General features: G+C 39.4%; 1 protein-coding gene across 3 annotated transcripts in view; it reads left to right on the forward strand.

Annotated features, from left to right (window-relative positions):
* Nucleotides 1–18,047, forward strand: part of cadm2a (cell adhesion molecule 2a) — a 232,087-nt gene extending 214,040 nt beyond the window's left edge. For 2 of the 3 annotated variants that reach the window (XM_074672024.1, XM_074672023.1), the window contains 3 exons: nucleotides 1,244–1,354; nucleotides 15,230–15,352; nucleotides 17,289–18,047. In XM_074672024.1, coding sequence (XP_074528125.1) covers nucleotides 1,244–1,354; nucleotides 15,230–15,352; nucleotides 17,289–17,407 — 353 coding nt within the window. In that variant the 3' untranslated portion in view covers nucleotides 17,408–18,047. The remainder of the gene's footprint in view (nucleotides 1–1,243; nucleotides 1,355–15,229; nucleotides 15,353–17,288) is intronic. The other variant, XM_074672025.1, reaches the window with a different exon arrangement.
* The last annotated feature ends 1,069 nt before the right edge of the window (nucleotides 18,048–19,116 follow it).

Consider the following 19,116-nt stretch of genomic DNA (forward strand, 5'->3'; position numbering starts at 1 on the left):
AGTGTTTCATTCCCATTTTGCTCATGTCTTTAACATGTGACAGTGAGAAACGTTGCCTTGAATTAAGAACTTTCATCATTTTTCTGTAGCAAGAATTTAAAAACTGTGCCTTTAGTGTTCCTCACAAACAGGAATAATTGGCACGTGTCACTTGTCTGACTTTTTTCCACATGTGCTTTAATCCAGCTGCCATCCCTCTTATATTCAGAGATGGAGGAAGTGGAGTAACTTTTTCGTAGACATTGAGCAGTATTTGCAGACTGGAGGTTCGTCTCTCCCTGTACTCACAAATGATCTTTTCATTCAGAGACAGACCATTTTAAAGTCACAATGATCAGAGACATATAAAGAGCTAGGGATGTGATATAATTTGAAGAAGTCAGCAACAACATTTTTTATTAGCATCACACTATGAATACATTTCATTTCAAACTTCATTCAAGAAAGGGCTGCTGGTCACTCCATCCCTAGAAGAAAAAGTCAAAATCTTATGCTGTCGTGTTCTGGATGAACATTTAGTATTTATGAACTGCAGCCCTCATGCTCTACAGAGTCGATGCTCAAAGGTTTTAAAACAAAAGTGTATGTAAGAAATTAATTACAACTTTTTGTGTGTGTGTCTTCCAAAATTTCTTGTGAGCAATTATGAGGAGTTGAGAGTTGGCTGTGTCAGAGACTGATATTAATATTAATTCCCCCTTAAGACCTAAAGAGGCAAATGGTTTGACCAAAATAAAGAACAACTTTTTTATATTTTTGTTTTTTATGTTTGAAACTGTGTGACTGCTGCCACATTTTCCATGTCAGACTCCCAATGACTGATACATTTGACTGTTAGAACAAAGCAGGAACAAAAAAAATCCAAAAACACAATTAGCACATGCATGGGAAAAATAAGTACTTGTTGGTACATGAATTCATTAATGTATTTACTTTACAATACAAATTTTCAAATGGATTCATGTTTAACCCTAATAAAGTTCTGCAATGCTTGAATTAATGTATACTGTGTAATGCATCATTGAGCATCAACAGCAATCCATCATTGCATTGTAGAGCATTATTAACAACTTTGTGTTTATGTTTTGAATTGTGTCATAATCTCCCCTTTTTGTTAACCATCACTGTACTATGTTTGGACTAGTTTGTGTTAATTTCTCCAAGTATCTAACTGCCCCCCCGTGAATTTATTTTGTTGTATTGTTTTGTGTGTATGTGTCTGTCTGTCTGTCCCCTCCACCAGACGCCCCCACAACCCCGCCTCCATCCACCACTCCCCCCCTACATCCCATCTCTCCAGATTCTACTCTATTAGGCACCCACGCCTCAGACCCCACAGTCACTGGCAACAGAGGTACAGTACCAACCCACGCATCTCCACAGCCCCCTCAGCATGCCTCTGTATATTCCCTCTGACTTCACTCTGTCCTATTACTTCCCTCTTGGCTCAAGCTCCAGTGTTCCTGTCTCATGTAGTCACACTTTGACATTTTAACCAAGGACAAGGTTGGGGTTTTTTTGTGAACTAAGCTCTGCCCTACCTTAATATGTCATCATTAACTGGTTTTCTTTCCAATGGACAGTAACATGTTTGCACATAAAGAAGTTATTCGGATTCTCATAGTCTCTAAGACAATCTAGGTCATTTCATTCAAAAGGAGTCGAGCTGTTCAAATTCTCCGTCCACTGTCCCCTTGGCATTTCAAAGACTTCAGTACTTCTGTGCTTTGGAACCTCAAAGAAGCAAATGTCATGTCCAACTGAAAATGTCTGCTCACTGGAGACGTCCCATCGTGACTCCTAATGCTGTGTTAAATCTGAGAATTCTGACTTGAAAAGCTTCTTTTCAGAGACTTTACACTGCTTTTTGGTACTCTTTGAGAATCCATTCCTGAAGAGATTAGCAACTTTTGTCACATCCTTTTCAGCATTATAAGATCAAAACTTAAGCGTTAGTATAAACATTTCTGCCAAGGCTGGTGGCACAGGAAGAGTTACAATTGTGAGCTTCTTTTTATTCTCCAGATCTATAGTAACACTGTCTTCCAGCATTAATATCATCTACCCATTGCTTGCTTGTTTGGACACCACCACTCCAGTGTTAATGTTATGGTATCCAGATAAACTGTGGTGTCTTCAAAAGTCTAAATTTTCTGAACTTGCTTTATCTTGAGCAATGGAGAGGGTATTTGAGTAGGCAGTTTCTTTAGCGCCTACCTCCAAAATATACCCAGAAGGTCGCTGGTTTCTCTCATGGCAGCTATCCAAGAATCCACTGTTGTTCCTTAGAGAGATGCTCTCAGCGGAGGGGAGGTACTGCTGTTTTTAATGAGAATATTGCTGGGTGATAAAAGAATCCATTTAAAAAATTTGAGAAACCTACAGACATGAATCAGGGAGAAGGTTTGCATGTATGGGAAGCGTTACTCCTGCTTATGGTGGTGGGCACTGTGGCTATGCAAAAGCCCACTGTGATGTGTAACCAGATAGATGAGATCTACCTAAAGATGATGATTTTGGTAGCTTTGGAGTAACAGGTAGAAGATGTTTCACCTGCTTTTAAGTGATGTGCACAGAAGAACTGAGAACTGCTGACAGCCAGAAAGAGTAATACAGGTTTGTTGTTCAAGAAGAGGTCTTAAAATATTTAAATACTAATGGTTTCTTAGGAGTTTATTCATACGTAGGCTTAAAACAATCATGACACCCCTGCAGTCTTGTTGGGTGGTGCCATTGGTTCAAAGGCCCTTGTTTTGAGCCTGCCAAAGAGTTGGACCAAGTTGATCCTGTTTGTGCAAATGTTTTGCCTTGTCACCAGTTCTGTTTGAAGGAGTCAATTTGGTATCCTCGTAAACTGGACTGTGCACTTTATCAGTTCTATAGATTTTAAGTAAAATGTTGCATTCAGTCTTCAAGTCTATCTCTCTTAACTCTTCCCTAATGGTCCCCAGTTTTGGTTCCTGAAACACCCAGTGTGATTGCCATTTGGGGAATGTATGTTCACATCAAAAGAAGTCAGTTGAGTTTGGCATGCTGGAGTTTCTTTCCTCTGACAAGTGTTCCAGCATCTCAAACTGAGCTGGCTTGGTATTAAAGCATGCAGCTGAGTTGGTTCAGGCATCCGACCAAGATGACTACTGGAGACCTCTCTATTGAGGCCCTTTGGCACATCAGACTTGGAGGACACCCTGTCAAAGATCCAAAGCACACCACAGGAATGTCTTAACCACCTGGCTTGTGGGTGCATTGGGACCCTTTAGGAGGCCATGGCTTCAGAAAAAAAAAATGTTTGAGCTTCAGTGTGACCAAGATAAGTAGAAGTAAATAGATAAATATAAGTGTTAACAAACTTAGGAAGGAAGCCTAATATGTCCAATAGGTATCACTTTGGAACTACACACTTTACATGATTCATCTATTGATTATCCTGTGCCTGACCTTTGCCATTCAAATGACCAGAAAAAGACTCTTTGTTATCACATTTTCCAAACTTCCTGACAGGAAGAAAAATGTCGAACCACTCTGAGAGGCGGAGCGGTCACAGATAACATTTGTTGACTTGGCTTACAAGACTTTGGGTTCATGATATTATTATTTTAGCAGTTTCTAAAGTGATACTTTTTCTTTTTGTGTGCTGAATTACTGAAGGACTGTTGCTGACAAGGGGCCATGTCAGCTGCAGTAAAGTGATGCGTCAGTCAAACTGTTTGAGTGGCATGTCAATTTAAAACTATTGTGCTGTGATACGCTGTATATGCAAAGGAGTTTTCACCCTCGTAAATCATCTTGAATCTTAAGGAACTAATATATTGATACAGATTCTTTGTGTGTAGATTCCTCCTAAAATTTTCAGCTCACAAATAATCTTAACTGCCCATGCCTTCCCTAAAAAAACTCAGTTATACACAAAGTATTTGTTCAACATTAAAATAAATTCACTTAAATTACTTTAGCATGAAAGAGTCTGGGCTTTATTCTAAATTCTCGTTATTTTTCGCTGGGTGTTCTGCAGCTTTATTCATTTCCATTTTGTTCATTCAGTCAGTACGTTAGAGTTCACCTTCGTCTTTCTCTGCTTTTTTGTCCCTCTCTTCATTCCCCTCAGCTTCATAGTGCTTCACAGTCCCATTCATTCAGAATAATTTCCTCTCATCACAGCTCCTCTCTCCAAATTACCATCTTTTAAGTCCTTCAGGAGTCTCGACTCCCCTTCTACCTTTCCTCTGCTGCTTTTCTTTCCATCGAAGCTTTTGTTTCAATTTCCCGTCACCTGCTCATTCTCCTCTACCCTCGCATCTCTCTGAAGACCCTGTTAGATAACAGGCTTCCACACGTTGTTAGATATTCCTCATCAATGTGTCTCAGTTCTTCTCTGATGTGTGTTTGTGTACTGCAGAGACACAGGAGGAGCGGGGCCTCTCAGTGTATCTTCATGGAATCTAAATATCAGACTCCACTGCTTCCCCAGTCACAGGATACTACACTATCTGCTTTCATGTGTCTACTTGATTTATTACCAGGTTTTTTCACAGGCTGGGGATGAAAGCAAACAACTGTGGAGCTGAACTGGCCCCATGATGGTTTGTCTTTTTAATAAAGTTGTCTTTCTGTGCACAGGAAATACACTGGAAATAAATTCAGCTCAGCAGCAGGTGTGTAGATAGTGTTATATGGTTGATAAATTTTGTTTAGTTAATGATATTGAGATATTGAGAATAGAAGGGCGCATTTTATAAAATGCATTGATGCATGTTTTTAGTAAAAATGTTAGTAAAAAATGTTACTGCTTTTCTTCACTGCTGATGTATGGTCAGCAGTGTGTGAACGTGAATGTGTATGAATAACATTGGCTTATACTGTTGGTTTCTCACTGTAGCCGCCTCTTCTATCTGAAAGCCGTCTAAATGGCGGTTGTGACTGGCAGTGTAAAAGCACTTTCACTGGTCACACTGTCTTAAAATGAGCCATTTAAGAGCAAGTACATTTATCATATATTACAAGCACATTATAAACATTTGTTTTATTCTTGCTGATGAAAACTGTTTATATAAACTCACAGTCAGACTCATGCTGGAAGCAATGGTAGACTCTGTAATCATCTTAAATAAGCTTAAGCACTTTTATTATTCACATTTAACAAAGAATTTTGTAGAAAGCTAACTTATTAGCTTCTGTTACTAACTTTCAACTTCCATAGTCTTAAAATGGATAATCCAAGTTGTTACTACTGCATTACTTCAAATATTGTCACTGATGGTGGTTGTAAAATGAGGACAACAGGTCCTCATGAACCAGGACACTAGTGATTTTGAGTCATTCTACCTCACCATCATTAGAGTCAGTGGTGTATCTGATTTTTAGTTTTCTAACTTTATCATTGACTGTTTGTAATTCTGTAATGTAATGTTTCCTGATTCTCAGTGTAAGTCATACATGAGGTTCTACTGTGCTTACAGTGATGTAAGTAGTCTAGGTTGGTTTTAACTTGACTACGATCTATATTGAAAAGATGACAAAGAAAGGTCAACAGTAAAACAAGGCTTGCTGTTGGATGACATAAACCCAATATTCAATAATGAGGTCAGACCTGAAGGCAAATCTGGATTAAAAAGGCTCAATGCAAAATTAAAGTAATTGAAAACGACTGAAAAGACAACGTGAATGAAACGACTGATTAAGGGCTCTGTGACTTGTTTTGACATTCAAACCATGGTCAGTTATGACTCCAACCAAAGAAGAGGAAGGAACATCAGGATAGGTTTGGCTAGCTGTAAAAATTATATATATCGTATGTAAACATAAGTGGAAAAGTGAACATGTGGTCAGTCCATGCTTTAATCTTATTGTAAACATAATCATATTGTCATTGTTTTGTCTTTTTTGTCCTGGAAACTTTCATATAATGATCTTAGTTTGAGCTCCAAACACAGTAAGTGTGGGGGTTTCATGCTTTTTACTTGTTTTTTAGATATACCAAAAACAGACTCTAATTCACCAATTAGATATCACCCCTCACACTCCAAGAGTGAGAAACAGCGTTTACGTGACAGCCGTAAATTGGCCACAGAGCTGAAAACAACTGCACTCATTTTTCTCTTTGTACATACCAATGAGTCACTCTGCTCCCTTATTTTATGTCCACTTCTGCTGACACAGTGACAGGAAGTATTAGTGGCTGATACAATAATGTACCATCCGATGGGAGTATTTATTCATGGCAGAGTTATTACTGGTGGAATATTTCCTACTGTAGACTCAGTGGATGTTTGAGGAAATGTAAATTTAAAGGTGGCCCATGCCTTTAGTTCTAATTGTTGCTGACCTTTGGAGTGTAGCTGGTGTAAAGGTATGCTGAAAAAGTCACTGTTTTTTAATTCATACTGTGTGCTGATGCATAACTGCAGTCTGTGATTCACTTTATTAATGAAGTGCTGGCAGGTATGCACAGCACCCACACTGCTCAAATAGCCCAGCCAGCTTTAATGGCTATAATAACTCTTCGCTAAGTATCAGAGGTCTATGCAATGTCATAGGTACCCTCCCCCTTCTATGAATACACACACAGATATGTGTGACCCCCACTGAACCACCACCACTGATGCCTCTCAAACTTGCCAAATACTTTTTCATGGCTTGCAAATTAGCTTTGACCTTGCAAAGCTGAAAGGTTGAATCCTGCACACGCGATTCTTTGGCGTTTAAAATATTTACTATTCTCATAATCAGCATTCGTGTGGCCAACCCCAGCCCCCAGCCTGATAGTGCCACAGAAAAAGAGTCCACTGCCGAGGATACAGCAATTCTGTATTCATGCCTCAAGTCTCTGCCTGTGGAGACAGAAAACCTGAAATAATACCCGTCAAACTTCTCTCTACTTTTGTTAAGGAGTTTTACCACCAAGACAAGCAGAATATTTAAGTAAGGAAATGCTTCAACTATCTTGAAACTCTTAATCAAAGCAGCACTGGAAGTTTGAGGACAATAGGTTCAACAAAAGAAAGGGCAATATCTGAGTTTTTAGCTGTGAGGAGAGACCTAACGAGGTTACTGTGTTAAAATGTGAGTAACACAGTTTTTATGGTTTGGTCAGCGATCATAATATTTCAACTCTACTCTGTGACTCAATCACTGTTGCATCTAAATTATTTTGCAAAGATTTAAATCACTGGAAATTATTTCATCAAGTCTGCAGTTTTTTGACACCTGCTTGCAATTTTTTCTAAGCAGCACTTTCAGGTCAGCAGTTGCATTGAAGTTTAGCTCTTTTCTTGGAGGCACATTACAGCAAATAAAGCATGTAGATACCTACAAGTACAAGTTTTCAGATTTCATTGCCAGGCATTTTGCAGGATACACCTCACAGGAGAATGCATGTCTTCACTTCCCTTTTAATGGATTCATGCTCCTCCAGACTGAGGACAAAGCTTTTGTGGAAACTCAATAAGAAAGAAGATCCTTTTCATTCTTCAGAGAGACTTTTACCTGCTTTATTCTCTAACTATTGATCTTTTTTTAAATGAAAGGCACAGGTTAGGCTGTGGAAAAGACATATTTTCTTGAGGACAAGTGTCCAGAGCAGCTGACTGGTTGCCGTGTTAAAAGCAGAAAAGGCTAAGTTTGGGTTGCAGCTTTTCTGCGGGGGAAGGGGAGTGGTTAAATACTGAGCAGAAACAGCCATCTTCTTTCCGTTTGCATTTCCACTCTCCAACATAAAGCTAAAAGAGCTCAGCAGGAATTAAAACATAATGCAAAGGTCTTTCCACTTATTGCGAGGCAATTATTATTGATGACCTGTCACATTAACTCGCTTTGGTGAAGAATTATTGCAACAATTTGGGATAAAGTGTAGAACAGAAAAAAGAGAAATCATTACACCCCGGGGCTAGTGTTATGAATTACGTGTAATAGCCCTTCTATTCATTAAATCTCAATGGCAGGGGACACTTTCAGCAATCTTGAAGAGGCGTGCACACAAACTCACATAGACGCACATATATATATACACACACACATACACACACAGTGTTGAGGCAGCCTAATTTTCATTTGTCGACATTGAGTTTTATGTGGTCCTTTATTCATTTTTCTCAGCTTGTCTCCCTCAGGGGATTGTTGGGCTCGTTACGGCAACTTGCTGCCTCAGAGATCACTCATTTCTGTGTGGGCTTCTGCCGCGCTTGTTCTGCTTGTAGCTCCCATAATGCACCTCTATCAAACAACCCAGCAGCACATTTCAGGTTTTGACAGAACAGCAGCAACAATGTAGCCATAATTAGGTTCCCGCATGCAGATTGTTGATGTTATCCTTTGTTGAATTTTATTGCAGTTTTGAAGATGTTATGGATTTTGCAGAACATTTAGCAGCTTTGAGAGAAGTATTCTTGTATGTTGCTTAATGAACTCATAGGGTTGATTTGTTACCTTTGGTTATAGCTTCATGCTGTTACCCTGCTGACCACAATGTCTTTTCATCCTGAAGAGAGAGGAGTCCGTTGAATATGCAAGATAGTGTCCAAGTCCACGTGTGGGCTTTATTGAATGATTAGCAGAAGTAATTTGTTTTCAGAATCTCATTAATCTGCTCTGACCTAGCAGGCAATACTGTGCAAGGACACTCACAAACACACACACAACCACATACACACAGAGACACACACACATTTCCCAGAAACGTCTTCTTTTTTCTGTTTTGGAAACTCTTTTACATGCATGGGTGCCTGCATTGGAGAGTGTGTGCACATGTGTCTGCAGGTCCTCTGCTGCAGCCTCCAGGGACTCTTTGATCCTGGCAGCGGAGCAGGCATTAGATGCAGATTGGTGAATTTCCAGTCAGGCCCAAAAAGGTTGGACATAATTGAGTCATTGAACAAGTAAAGTCTGCAGGCACTTTTTACCACTTTCTCTTCTTTACTTTCTCTATGTTTGCTGGAGATCCTTTTTTGTGTCTCTAACTATCACTGCAGCAGGGCTAACACAGAGTAATCTGTGTCTCCTTGTGTTTCTCATTTAGAGAGAACAAGAGCAGTTTTTTAAAATGCTATAGAAATTACTCTAGGCGAGGTGAAATGCTTTTTCATTTCTTTAGTTTCTTATTTTCTGCCACAGGATATTCTGGGTAATCAAGGTGTATTTGGTGTCTTATAAATATATGAAACACCTCCAGGGGCTCCTGAATATTTCCACATGAATCCAAGGTCCTGTTAATACAAACTAATGTTATCTCTTTCATCCAATGATCTGCTCACACTCCCACATTCAAAGAGACCCTGACCCACAGCTCAGACACAAGGACACAGCAGCTCTGTAAGCCAACGCTTAAGCCAGCTGCTGCCTTATTGATCCAGGCTAGTGAAACCGTTGCATCACAGAGCTATATCTCAGATAGAGAGGGGAAAGAGTCTAATCCAACAGAATAAAAAGATGCCTGTAGGGGATGAATTTTAATATTTACAAATCTTCTTCCAAGGGGAAAGAAGAGACAGAGAGATGTATGGTATGGAGGCTGTTTGAGTTGTATTCATGGGTTCAGGGATGACACAGCTGATGATTCCTCGATTGTAAATATTATTGTATTCAGTATATCAGTAGTGGTGTAGAACATGCACAGGGCAAACTCCTCTGTTTATAGCAAACCTGGAGTTTGCAGAGTAAGAAAAGATGCAAATGGCAGAGTCTCCTAGTAAGCTATCACTCTTTGACTGTGTTACACCACTGACTGCTCAGATAAAGACTTCTGCTCTGGCAGCCCCCATCCCCACCTACTTGTCTCGGTTCGGCACATGTTTTGTGGCGTTTCTATTCATTAAACCTGGGACAGTTCCCCGAATCACTGACCTGTACCATCCCATTTTTTTGGCACCCTTCTAATGGGGTGCCAGATATACCAATTCTACTCTGGAAGGTGGAGCTAAAAACACTGCAGTCCTTTGATTGGTCAATAGAATTGTTACTTAAACAAAGCTTGATTGAGCTTTGTAACAAAGAAGATGTCTTGCTGGATGTCTTCCATCTTCACTCTTTGTTTACTGTCTCACGTTTTTCTTCTTCACTGGATTTATTAGTGGGGTACACTGTGATGCGCTGCTATGGCAGCATGCTATTACGTAGCTGACACAACTATCAGCGTCTAACTTACCAAGAGGGGGCACAGTTGGCCGTGGAAATCCAATCAGGATCAGTACCAATTTGTACCGATCCAAACCGAACTACTTGGTGGAAACAAGGCCTTAACTGTCCCTCACTGTCGCAGCATGTGTAGAAGTCTACTTGTACATGGTGGGGTTGAGCCTGACTGGTCTTACTCCTGTTAAGAACAATAACTCCTGAAAATATAATCAAATCAAAAAGGCTCACAAAAAAACAGAGCTGGCACACAGGCACTGTTTGTTCTGCAGTGTAGTTTGTGGTGCAATGAAATCTGAGCATGTGCTCTGTGGAAAAAAAAAAAAAACAGTTATCACAAATCACACGCAAAGGCCCAGATAGATTGGACTTGATTGTATATGTATGGTGTGCACAAAATCCTCACGATCCATTTCTGAGTCTGAACTTGAGTCTTAATTTCCTATTCTGAATGAGAAACCTCTTCATTTTCTGGATTATTCCCTCATCCTTAAGTAACCACAGTTTTCAATTCAGTCCCCTTTGGCAGTGAAACTGCTCATACACCCCAGTTAGTCTCCTTCTTGGGAATTTAATTGATTTCCTCATTCATGTTTCAATGCAGCGATGACAAAGCGAGAACTGCTTAAGATATGATTTTGCAAACGTTACAGTCAGATCAGGCCGACACCAGAGGGAGGTGATGACCCGATTGAAGTCAAGGGCAGACTTTTCTTATAGACTCACAATTTCCTTCCAGTGAAACCTTGATGGAATATTTGAGGCTTAACTTCAACTGGTAAAGGTCCAAATCTTTTTCTTGCATTTTAAAGAGCCAATGAAGGAAAAAATTATGGATTTGTTTTGTCACAGTTTGACTCATAAAAGACAGCAATGTTCATTTTGATAGTCAGTAGGCCTTAAATACCTTCCAGAAATGAAATTTACTATGTTTATGATTCATGTTATTAATTTTGACTACAAGATAAAGCATTTGGTTTTATTGCTTCATCATTCATTTATTTAACACTTTCCCCAAAAACCAAACAGTATCAGTATAACATTTCCTCTCACAGGAAGTCCATATGGCACCAGCTTTAGCAAAACAGGGTTATTATAGTCTTCAGAACACATGAGGAGTTGGATGGTCCAGTCTGAGAGTAACATTTCTGCTTCACTCCAGCCGAGGAGAAGCTTACAGAAGCTCTGAACCCCTTTAATTTATTAAACAAGCCCAACTCGCAAGGCCAGGCGACAAGGAGAGTGTTATAAATATTAAAAGAGGAGTTTGCTCTGCCACGCTCTCATATTAAATCACACAGAGAAGAATGTGTGTGCCCTTATTAAAAGATAATGTGTTTTGGCCCCATAAAAATGTATTACCCTCCTCGCTAGATCCCTCTCCTCCTTGTCGTCTTTCCCCTTCTGCCTCGCTCCAACTGAAATTTCAGCCTTTTTCCTGTCCATCAATCTCTGTGTTTTCATTTCCTCTCTCTGTTTCTTCTGACGCCCCTGCTGTGGTTTTCTCCCTCTGTGCGCGGCAGTAAACCTGAACGGAATACATAAGAACACAGCAGATGAACCGTGTCTTTAAAGAGCCCCACTGGAAAGTATTTACATGCTGTAAGTGGCGCCATGAGTCAAAGGAAAACTTGATGTTGTGTCTCGTGTATTAATTCCTTGTCCACTGTTAGCATCTGAAGTGTTTTAGCAAGTGCTACTCTGATTGGGAATTTCAGTCTTATCATGCCGGCCTTACGCTTAAGTTTTAAAACTTGAGCTTGGATACAGATTAATCAGCAACAGTGTCTTTCAGTGGAACATTAATGTTCTTTGCAGGACTCTAGTGCCTTAGCTAGCCAAAATGCAGCTTAGCCACCAACAGTAATGTCAGATATGGTGGTGTTTTATGCTCGTAGCAGCTAATGTAGCCTTGCGTTGCTAGCTGCTGGAACACTTCATCATTCACTAAATTGTCTCCATATCAGAAGCTTTGTGACCCTCTTTGAAGCTCCAGAATGTTGATTTACAATTCCATTCACAAAAAACGGATCTTGATGAAATTTTTAGGAAATGTTCAAAATGGGACAAGGAAGAAGTGATTAAATTTTGGGGGTGATCTGGATCACCGTCTGGATTCAGGATTTTTTTTTAAGTGTTCTTTATCATTGTGAGATAGGGCCGTTTTCACCATATGTGTATATAACTAGAGGATAAATGGTCAGATTGCTTTGCAAAACAGTACAAGACAAGGTCAAGATTATTTCTGACAAATGTAAAAGTATGATCCAGAGCCTGGCAATATTCTGGATACTAAGATTTGGCGGATGAAATATGTACTGGGTCATCATCATTTTCAACACTGTCAGGTATCAAATTATCGTACAAACCTGCAACTAACACCAAATTGTAGCAGACAGTCTGCTGAAAGAGAGTATAACATTAAAGTAGGACTAAAGTGTTGTGTGACAATCACAATAATCTTGGTGGAGGTCTGCGCTCTCTGAGTGCTTTTCTAGTTGTATAGGTGGCTCCTCCAAGACAGGGCCTGTTGTTGGCCCAGCTGTGTAGTTGTCAAAAAAGTAATATTCAGCATGGATTCACTATAAGAGGTAAATTATTGCTGGATTCTGTATAGCTTCTTCTTATGAAGCTTTGACGCTGTGACTATACAGAAGCACGTTGTTAGTTGTGTATAAAATAACTGAATGCAAAATCTGTGTTTTGTAAAAAATACTTAAACCAAAAATTAATAGGGCAGAAAACTGTATTATCCTATAGTTTTTGTATGCCTGGAGTAGCCATTGTTATCTGCAAATTTCAACCCAGGAGCAAGCAGCTTTTCATTTCCCTTCAAACGACTGATTGTCCAGTATCCATTTCTGGAGAAGTGATGCAGCAACCAGGAGTAGATGACATGTCCTGAAAGTGTCAGGGTGTTTGACTTGCTGCCCGATCTCTCGGACATAACACCTGTGTGTTGCAGGGCCAAAGTGTGACATACTGGATGGATGGACAAGCGACTGTCTGGTCATGTCTTGTTTGTGCCTGCACTGGGATGTAGCAGCAGGACAGAAGTGCAGCAGTAGTAGTTGGACAGAGAGTGTGTATGATGGTTTAAAAAAACGCTCCCCTCCTGACAGATAGAGGTGAAGAGACACAACCATGTGTGTAACTAAACGCTCGAGTCCTCGTCCTGCTGGGCCGTGCCGGGGGAACATTCCTCTACTCTCTGCTCCACTGACCAAGCAGAACTGCAGCACAGTGAAACCGCACTCAAACGTCTCTGTGTATGAGCGCCTGTGTCCATATGAGTGTGTGTCTGTCCACCGGGAGGCAGTGGGGTGTGACGGTCCGGTCACTCAGACCATGGAGAGTTATGGAGCGAGAGCAGGCCAGCTGTTCAATTTAGCCACATGGTCGGAAGCAGAATGAAAAGGAGAATACTGAAGAGAAACAGAGTCGATGTATGATTTGTGCTCTATGTCCAAACCTGCCTTTAGTCACTGTCACTGTATTGTAGCTCTCATACACTCTTTTTGAAACAAGAATAACAATAAGGGTGTTTTGCCGAGTTAGTTCACACCATAAACCGTGAAGTCAATAGATATGAGTGATCACAGAAAGTGAAGCCAAAGCATCTTGATTGCTTTCTGTTGGCTGGCTGCTGTACAGCAACAAGGCCTGCTTCCTCAATGTTAACCAATGAGACATGGCTCAAACTTTAAGAAAAAATAAAAGTAAACAAGAAAATTAAATTTCAAAGTAATATTTCTCAAACATGGCTTCTGTTTTTGAAGTTTTTTCCCAATTCATGCAGATTAATGTCAAAGTTTATTATTTCTTCCAAGTTATGTTAAATGGGTATAAATCATGTTGATGCTTTGCAGACAAATCTAGCTCCTGCCTGATAAAGGAGGATCAGAATATGTACAAGTCTAATCTACTTTATAAATATCTGCTTTGAACTGACTCAAGGAGCTGTTCTTCTATAGAATTTAATGTCCTTTTTATTGTATTTTTTGGTGTATGAAAAAGTAACATTTTTAAGAAAATATTTTGCCAAATACAGGCAAAGGAACGTGCAAAGTTTTCTGTCTGAAAAACAGAAATGGTGTAATAAACTGAGAAATAACTTGATGTCCTTCAGTACAACCCAGGAGAGTAGTTTCAGGTTTAATATTTGACCAACACACACTTACACTTACACACCAACGGAGGGACAGGGTTGTATACGTCGTGTCCGGGCAGTTGGTGGAGGATAATGGTGTGAGTGCTAATTTCACAGGTGTCATGGACTGATATGAATAATACACGCTATTCCGTTATCCATCTACCCCACCACTCTTCTGCACATTGGACTCAGCCTGTGTCATGTCCTCACTCTTACCTTGAATAGCCTGCAAGTCAGACTTTATAAAAGAAAAAAATAGGGGTGAATAAAGGATATAAGCTATTGTTAAAGTCAGAGGAAGCCTTTGATGGGTCTTTGCATGAAGCGTGAACAGCCTCATTATGCAGATGCTTCACTCTTTCATGACTCCACCATCACTTTGACTTCTTTTTCCAACAGCTAGGAAACCTGTAGCATTTAGCATTTCCACGAATTCCAATTCCTTTTCCTGACAACAATCCTTCCTTTCTGAGAAACAGAAAAGGTTTGATCTTTTCTTTTTATTTTTCATAGGATGATTTATTTATCAATCACGGCTCTTTTTCTGCTGCCCTGGTTTGCATGGTAGAGACTCCTACAGCACCATGGGGGTGATCCTGAATTATTCACGTCTCCATTTTTCCTCCTTTATTTTCTTTTTCTCTCTTTTTGCAGGCCGTGTGTGTCTGCCTGTAGTTTCTCTTTGTGTCATGTGATGTCCTTTCCTCTTTTTCTCTCCCTGCATTTTAGTATTTTCAGAGAGCAAAGCAGCCCTGCTCCGATTGCACGAAGTGGAAAAAAAGAGAGGAATGACAGCAGCTCATTAGAGCAGGAATGAGCCGGAAATAATCTGCTTTTTCCTCTCTGCTCTGTTTTGTATTGTCTTTCTTTTGCTGTCCCTCTGCCCTCGCTCCGTCACCTCACCAACTGGTGCCTTCATCTGCTGTCTTTGTCTCTCTCCGTCTCCCTCCTCAGATCCAAATGCAGTGGGGCAGCACGGCACTGACCATGCCTTGATCGGGGGAGTGGTGGCTGTGGTGGTCTTTGTAACCTTGTGTCTAATCATCGTTCTGGGAAGATACCTGGCCAGGCATAAAGGTAAAACCACAGTGGATCAGACCTGGGTCTTTCAAGACTCTTGGAACCAGTGGAGCATGATGTACTTGTACTGTTAGACTCGAGAGTCCTCCCATAATTCCCAAGTCACCAAAGTAAAATACACCTTGTGTGAAGAATGAAAATGAAGGTTAAGTTTTCACAGAGCATGATGTTAAAAGTGCAGGACTAAGTGAATCATCAGTTTCTATTTTATTATTCAAACTGTCTTTATCTTTGTTTTTAATAGCAGTAATAATGAGACTACCATTAACATCATTACCCTGTAACTCAGAAAGAGGGTCTTTAGGTAATTTAGCCAGAACCTCTTGGGATTTTTTTTTGTTATTTTTGCCTCCAAATTGTGCATCATGTTCTTGCCCAGGCAGATCATGCATACAGAACATACAGACATGATACACCCCTCTTTAAGTTAAAAAAAAGTGAATTCCCCATCTTCTACACATTTTGATCACCAGAACAAACTTGTGATTACGCATCGAGAATCATAGAGCGTAAATGAAAAATCTGAATGCACACAAGCTTCTCACAACACATCATGAAAATGATCTGAAACCATATGAACACGTCACCTGTACTTTTTCTCATAAAGAGAAAATCTATTAGTAAGTCCATGCCTTTTTTGCATTATGAAAAGGTGCTCAAATAGCTGCAGAAATTGATACGTGATCACTGATATAATTTGTTTTAAAGACTATACTCCACCATTTTTTAATTTTATTAAGCTGTGAAATATTGCTTACTCTTTATTTAACTGTTACATTTATATAACTGATTAATTCACAAAAATTGTATGTATATATATATATATATATATATATATATATATATATATATATATATATATATATATATATATATATATATATATATATATATATATATATATCTTAACTGTTCAGTTAGGAAGCAACATTGATTTTGAATCAATTACATTTGCTGTTGTGCAAATTGAATAGATAACGAGAAGATGAGACACAATAAATAAGACAACCCCAATTAAGGAAGTGTTATGCAGGTGGTGACCACAAACCATTTCCCTGTCCTGTGTATTTTGATTGATAGTGTTGGTGATTTTGATACATGTTAGTATAGTATAGTATAGTATAGTATAGTATAGTATAGTATAGTATAGTATAGTATAGTATAGTATAGTATGGTTTAGTATAGAATAGCATAGTACAGTACTGTACAGTATAGTTTAGACTTATTGTATAAACCTATTTCCAACACTCAATACATATGTAAAACATCATCAATTGTTAAGGTTTTTCCAATTTTTTATCAAAAAGTTGTGTGCTAGATCTAAAGGAAAGCCAAATAAATGTTTTTTGTTTGTTTTAATAGTTAAAAAAATGTCATGTTTAAAAAAAAAAAGGAAAATTATACCCTCAAACGGACAATGTATCCCCAGGTATACAGACTGTAAAATTGGATATAAAGATTTTTTCCAAGATCATTAGGAAAATAATATGGAAGTGTGTTATAGCTTAATTACATCAGAAAATAGCAATTAAGTTATTCCCAGAAATATTTATATGGGTTAAATACAGATGCCATGTGCAGACATGAATCCATCGGTTTTATTTAGACAGAGGAACAGAAACACTTTGGGTTCTGATTTAATGACCAGTTTCTGTTTGAGGCTGAATCAAATTATCTAGGCATGGAGTTAAAGCCTGATCTGCTGTTAAGAACAATAAACCTGTTTGTTGCTGCAGAATGTAACTCACCTACTCTCTGCCGTATTTACATACCCTGCACCATCCTCTCTCCTCATCACTCTGTATATGAATTATGTAGCATTACTGATGTTGTCTTCAGATGTGTTTCTTGCCTTCGGCGGTGAACGCCACGCAGGCCTGCTCTGTATTTGTTTTCCTTGATGTTAGTTTGTTTTTCCTTTCCACTTCCGCAGGAACATACTTGACAAACGAGGCCAAAGGAGCGGACGATGCGCCCGATGCCGACACAGCCATCATCAACGCCGAGGGCAACCATGCACACGCAGAAGAAAAGAAAGAATACTTCATTTAGACTGCAGGGGGGACTGTGCTGCTCAGCTCTCTCCTCCCAACTCCTCTTACAATATCTGTCTCTTTTTCTCTCTATCTCTCTGTCTCTCCTGTTTCTCTGCACCTCTCAACACTGCCCCCGCTGGTCAACGAGGAATCTGCAGGCAGTCCACAGATGGAGAGGTTCCCCAAGTGTTTTCCTGTAATTGCCTTTTTTCTTTTTTTGAGCCTATTTCTTTCATTTACATCTTTTATTTCTTTTTTTTTCTCTGCAGCCAGTGTTCACAGGCAGCTTGAACTTTCTCCCTTTTCATATTTTTTTTGATCTCCGACATGAATGCCTGGAAGTCTGTATATCTGCCATGTCTGCTTCTTACATGAGCCCTTGTTTCCCTTCTATCAGACACACACTAGATCCCCCTTTGTTCACACACAACCACAAACACATATCATATGTCACATCAACACGGTGCCTAAAAAACACAGACGCCATTGAACTCCTGTCAATGCCTTTATGTATCGTCTGTCAGTTGCAATGTAAATGCTTCTTCTTCTTAGACGGTTCACCAGACCATCGTCTCATCGCTTAGCTCACAGCTTTTGATTATGCATCATGTCTTTTTTTATTTGAATAAGGATCTTTGCTGTGTACGCCTTATACATGTCTGTCACACTGAAAATGGTACGTTTACTTCTCCACCACCACCCCCCAAACCCCGCCCCCTCTCTAAATAAACTTGTAATTATTGACCCTTGTAAGATAAGAAGAAGGTTTTGTGTAACACTGTAGCAAGGTTTGTCAGATAAGTGTTTAATATAATTTTGTTTTCCTTTTAGGGTAGGGGTAATAAAGGGTTTTGTGGTATTGTTTAGAGCAGAGAACACACACATACACACACACACACATACACAGAGAGATGCTAGATCCATTGAAGAAACTCAGTCAAGTATATCAACCATTTGCTAAACCTGCTGTCACAATGTACTTTTGTCTGTATATTCCTGCACTGTCCAGGCTGCAGTTTTTAGCAAAACACCACCACCTTCAGCTCCAGTAGGTCGTGATTCACAGAAAGGGTTCAGATGTACAGAAAGAATTGATCTCCTCACTTTTAAAGTTGTACAAATTGTATTGAAATGAGTTTGGCTTTTCTCTATGAATTATCTTGTTTTTATTTCCATCACATTGGGATTACTTTCAGGCTCTGCAGCCCAGGGTAATGTACCATTAAGAGTTTAAGTGGGACAAAAAAGGTACACAGTTACATTATGTATAGGAAATTTGGTGTTTAATTATTTGAATTCTTTTAATAATGTTAGTTCAATTGATACCTCTTGTAAGCTTGAGGTGCGGGCAGCTTTCTAAAGTGGTTTGTGCACAAATGTCTGTTTATTTCCTGGATAACAGATAAGCATCCAATCATAGTATTACTTTATGAAACTGTAATGGCATCAGTTTGACTTAAGTTAACTTTTCGGTCATTGGTATCTCAACTACTTTTTGAGCTGCCTACATGGGGTTCAATCCCATCTTGCAACCTCTGTTTATTTGTTCCCAATAATTAGGACTCTGGTTTCTATTTAATGGAGTGGTGTGATGACATAAAAAAGAGGAAATAAAGTGTGGGTGCAGGGTCAGAGATCTGCATGGGCCTCCTTTCCAACAGCTACAGACAAAAAGAGAAGCACAAACAAGTCTGTATGAGTAACTGTGTTTCTTTGCCAACAACC

Source organism: Halichoeres trimaculatus, unplaced genomic scaffold, assembly GCF_033239565.1.
Source record: "Halichoeres trimaculatus isolate MK-OKI-2021-1 unplaced genomic scaffold, fHalTri1.1 fHalTri1_scaffold_6, whole genome shotgun sequence".
NCBI lineage: Eukaryota > Metazoa > Chordata > Actinopteri > Labriformes > Labridae > Halichoeres > Halichoeres trimaculatus.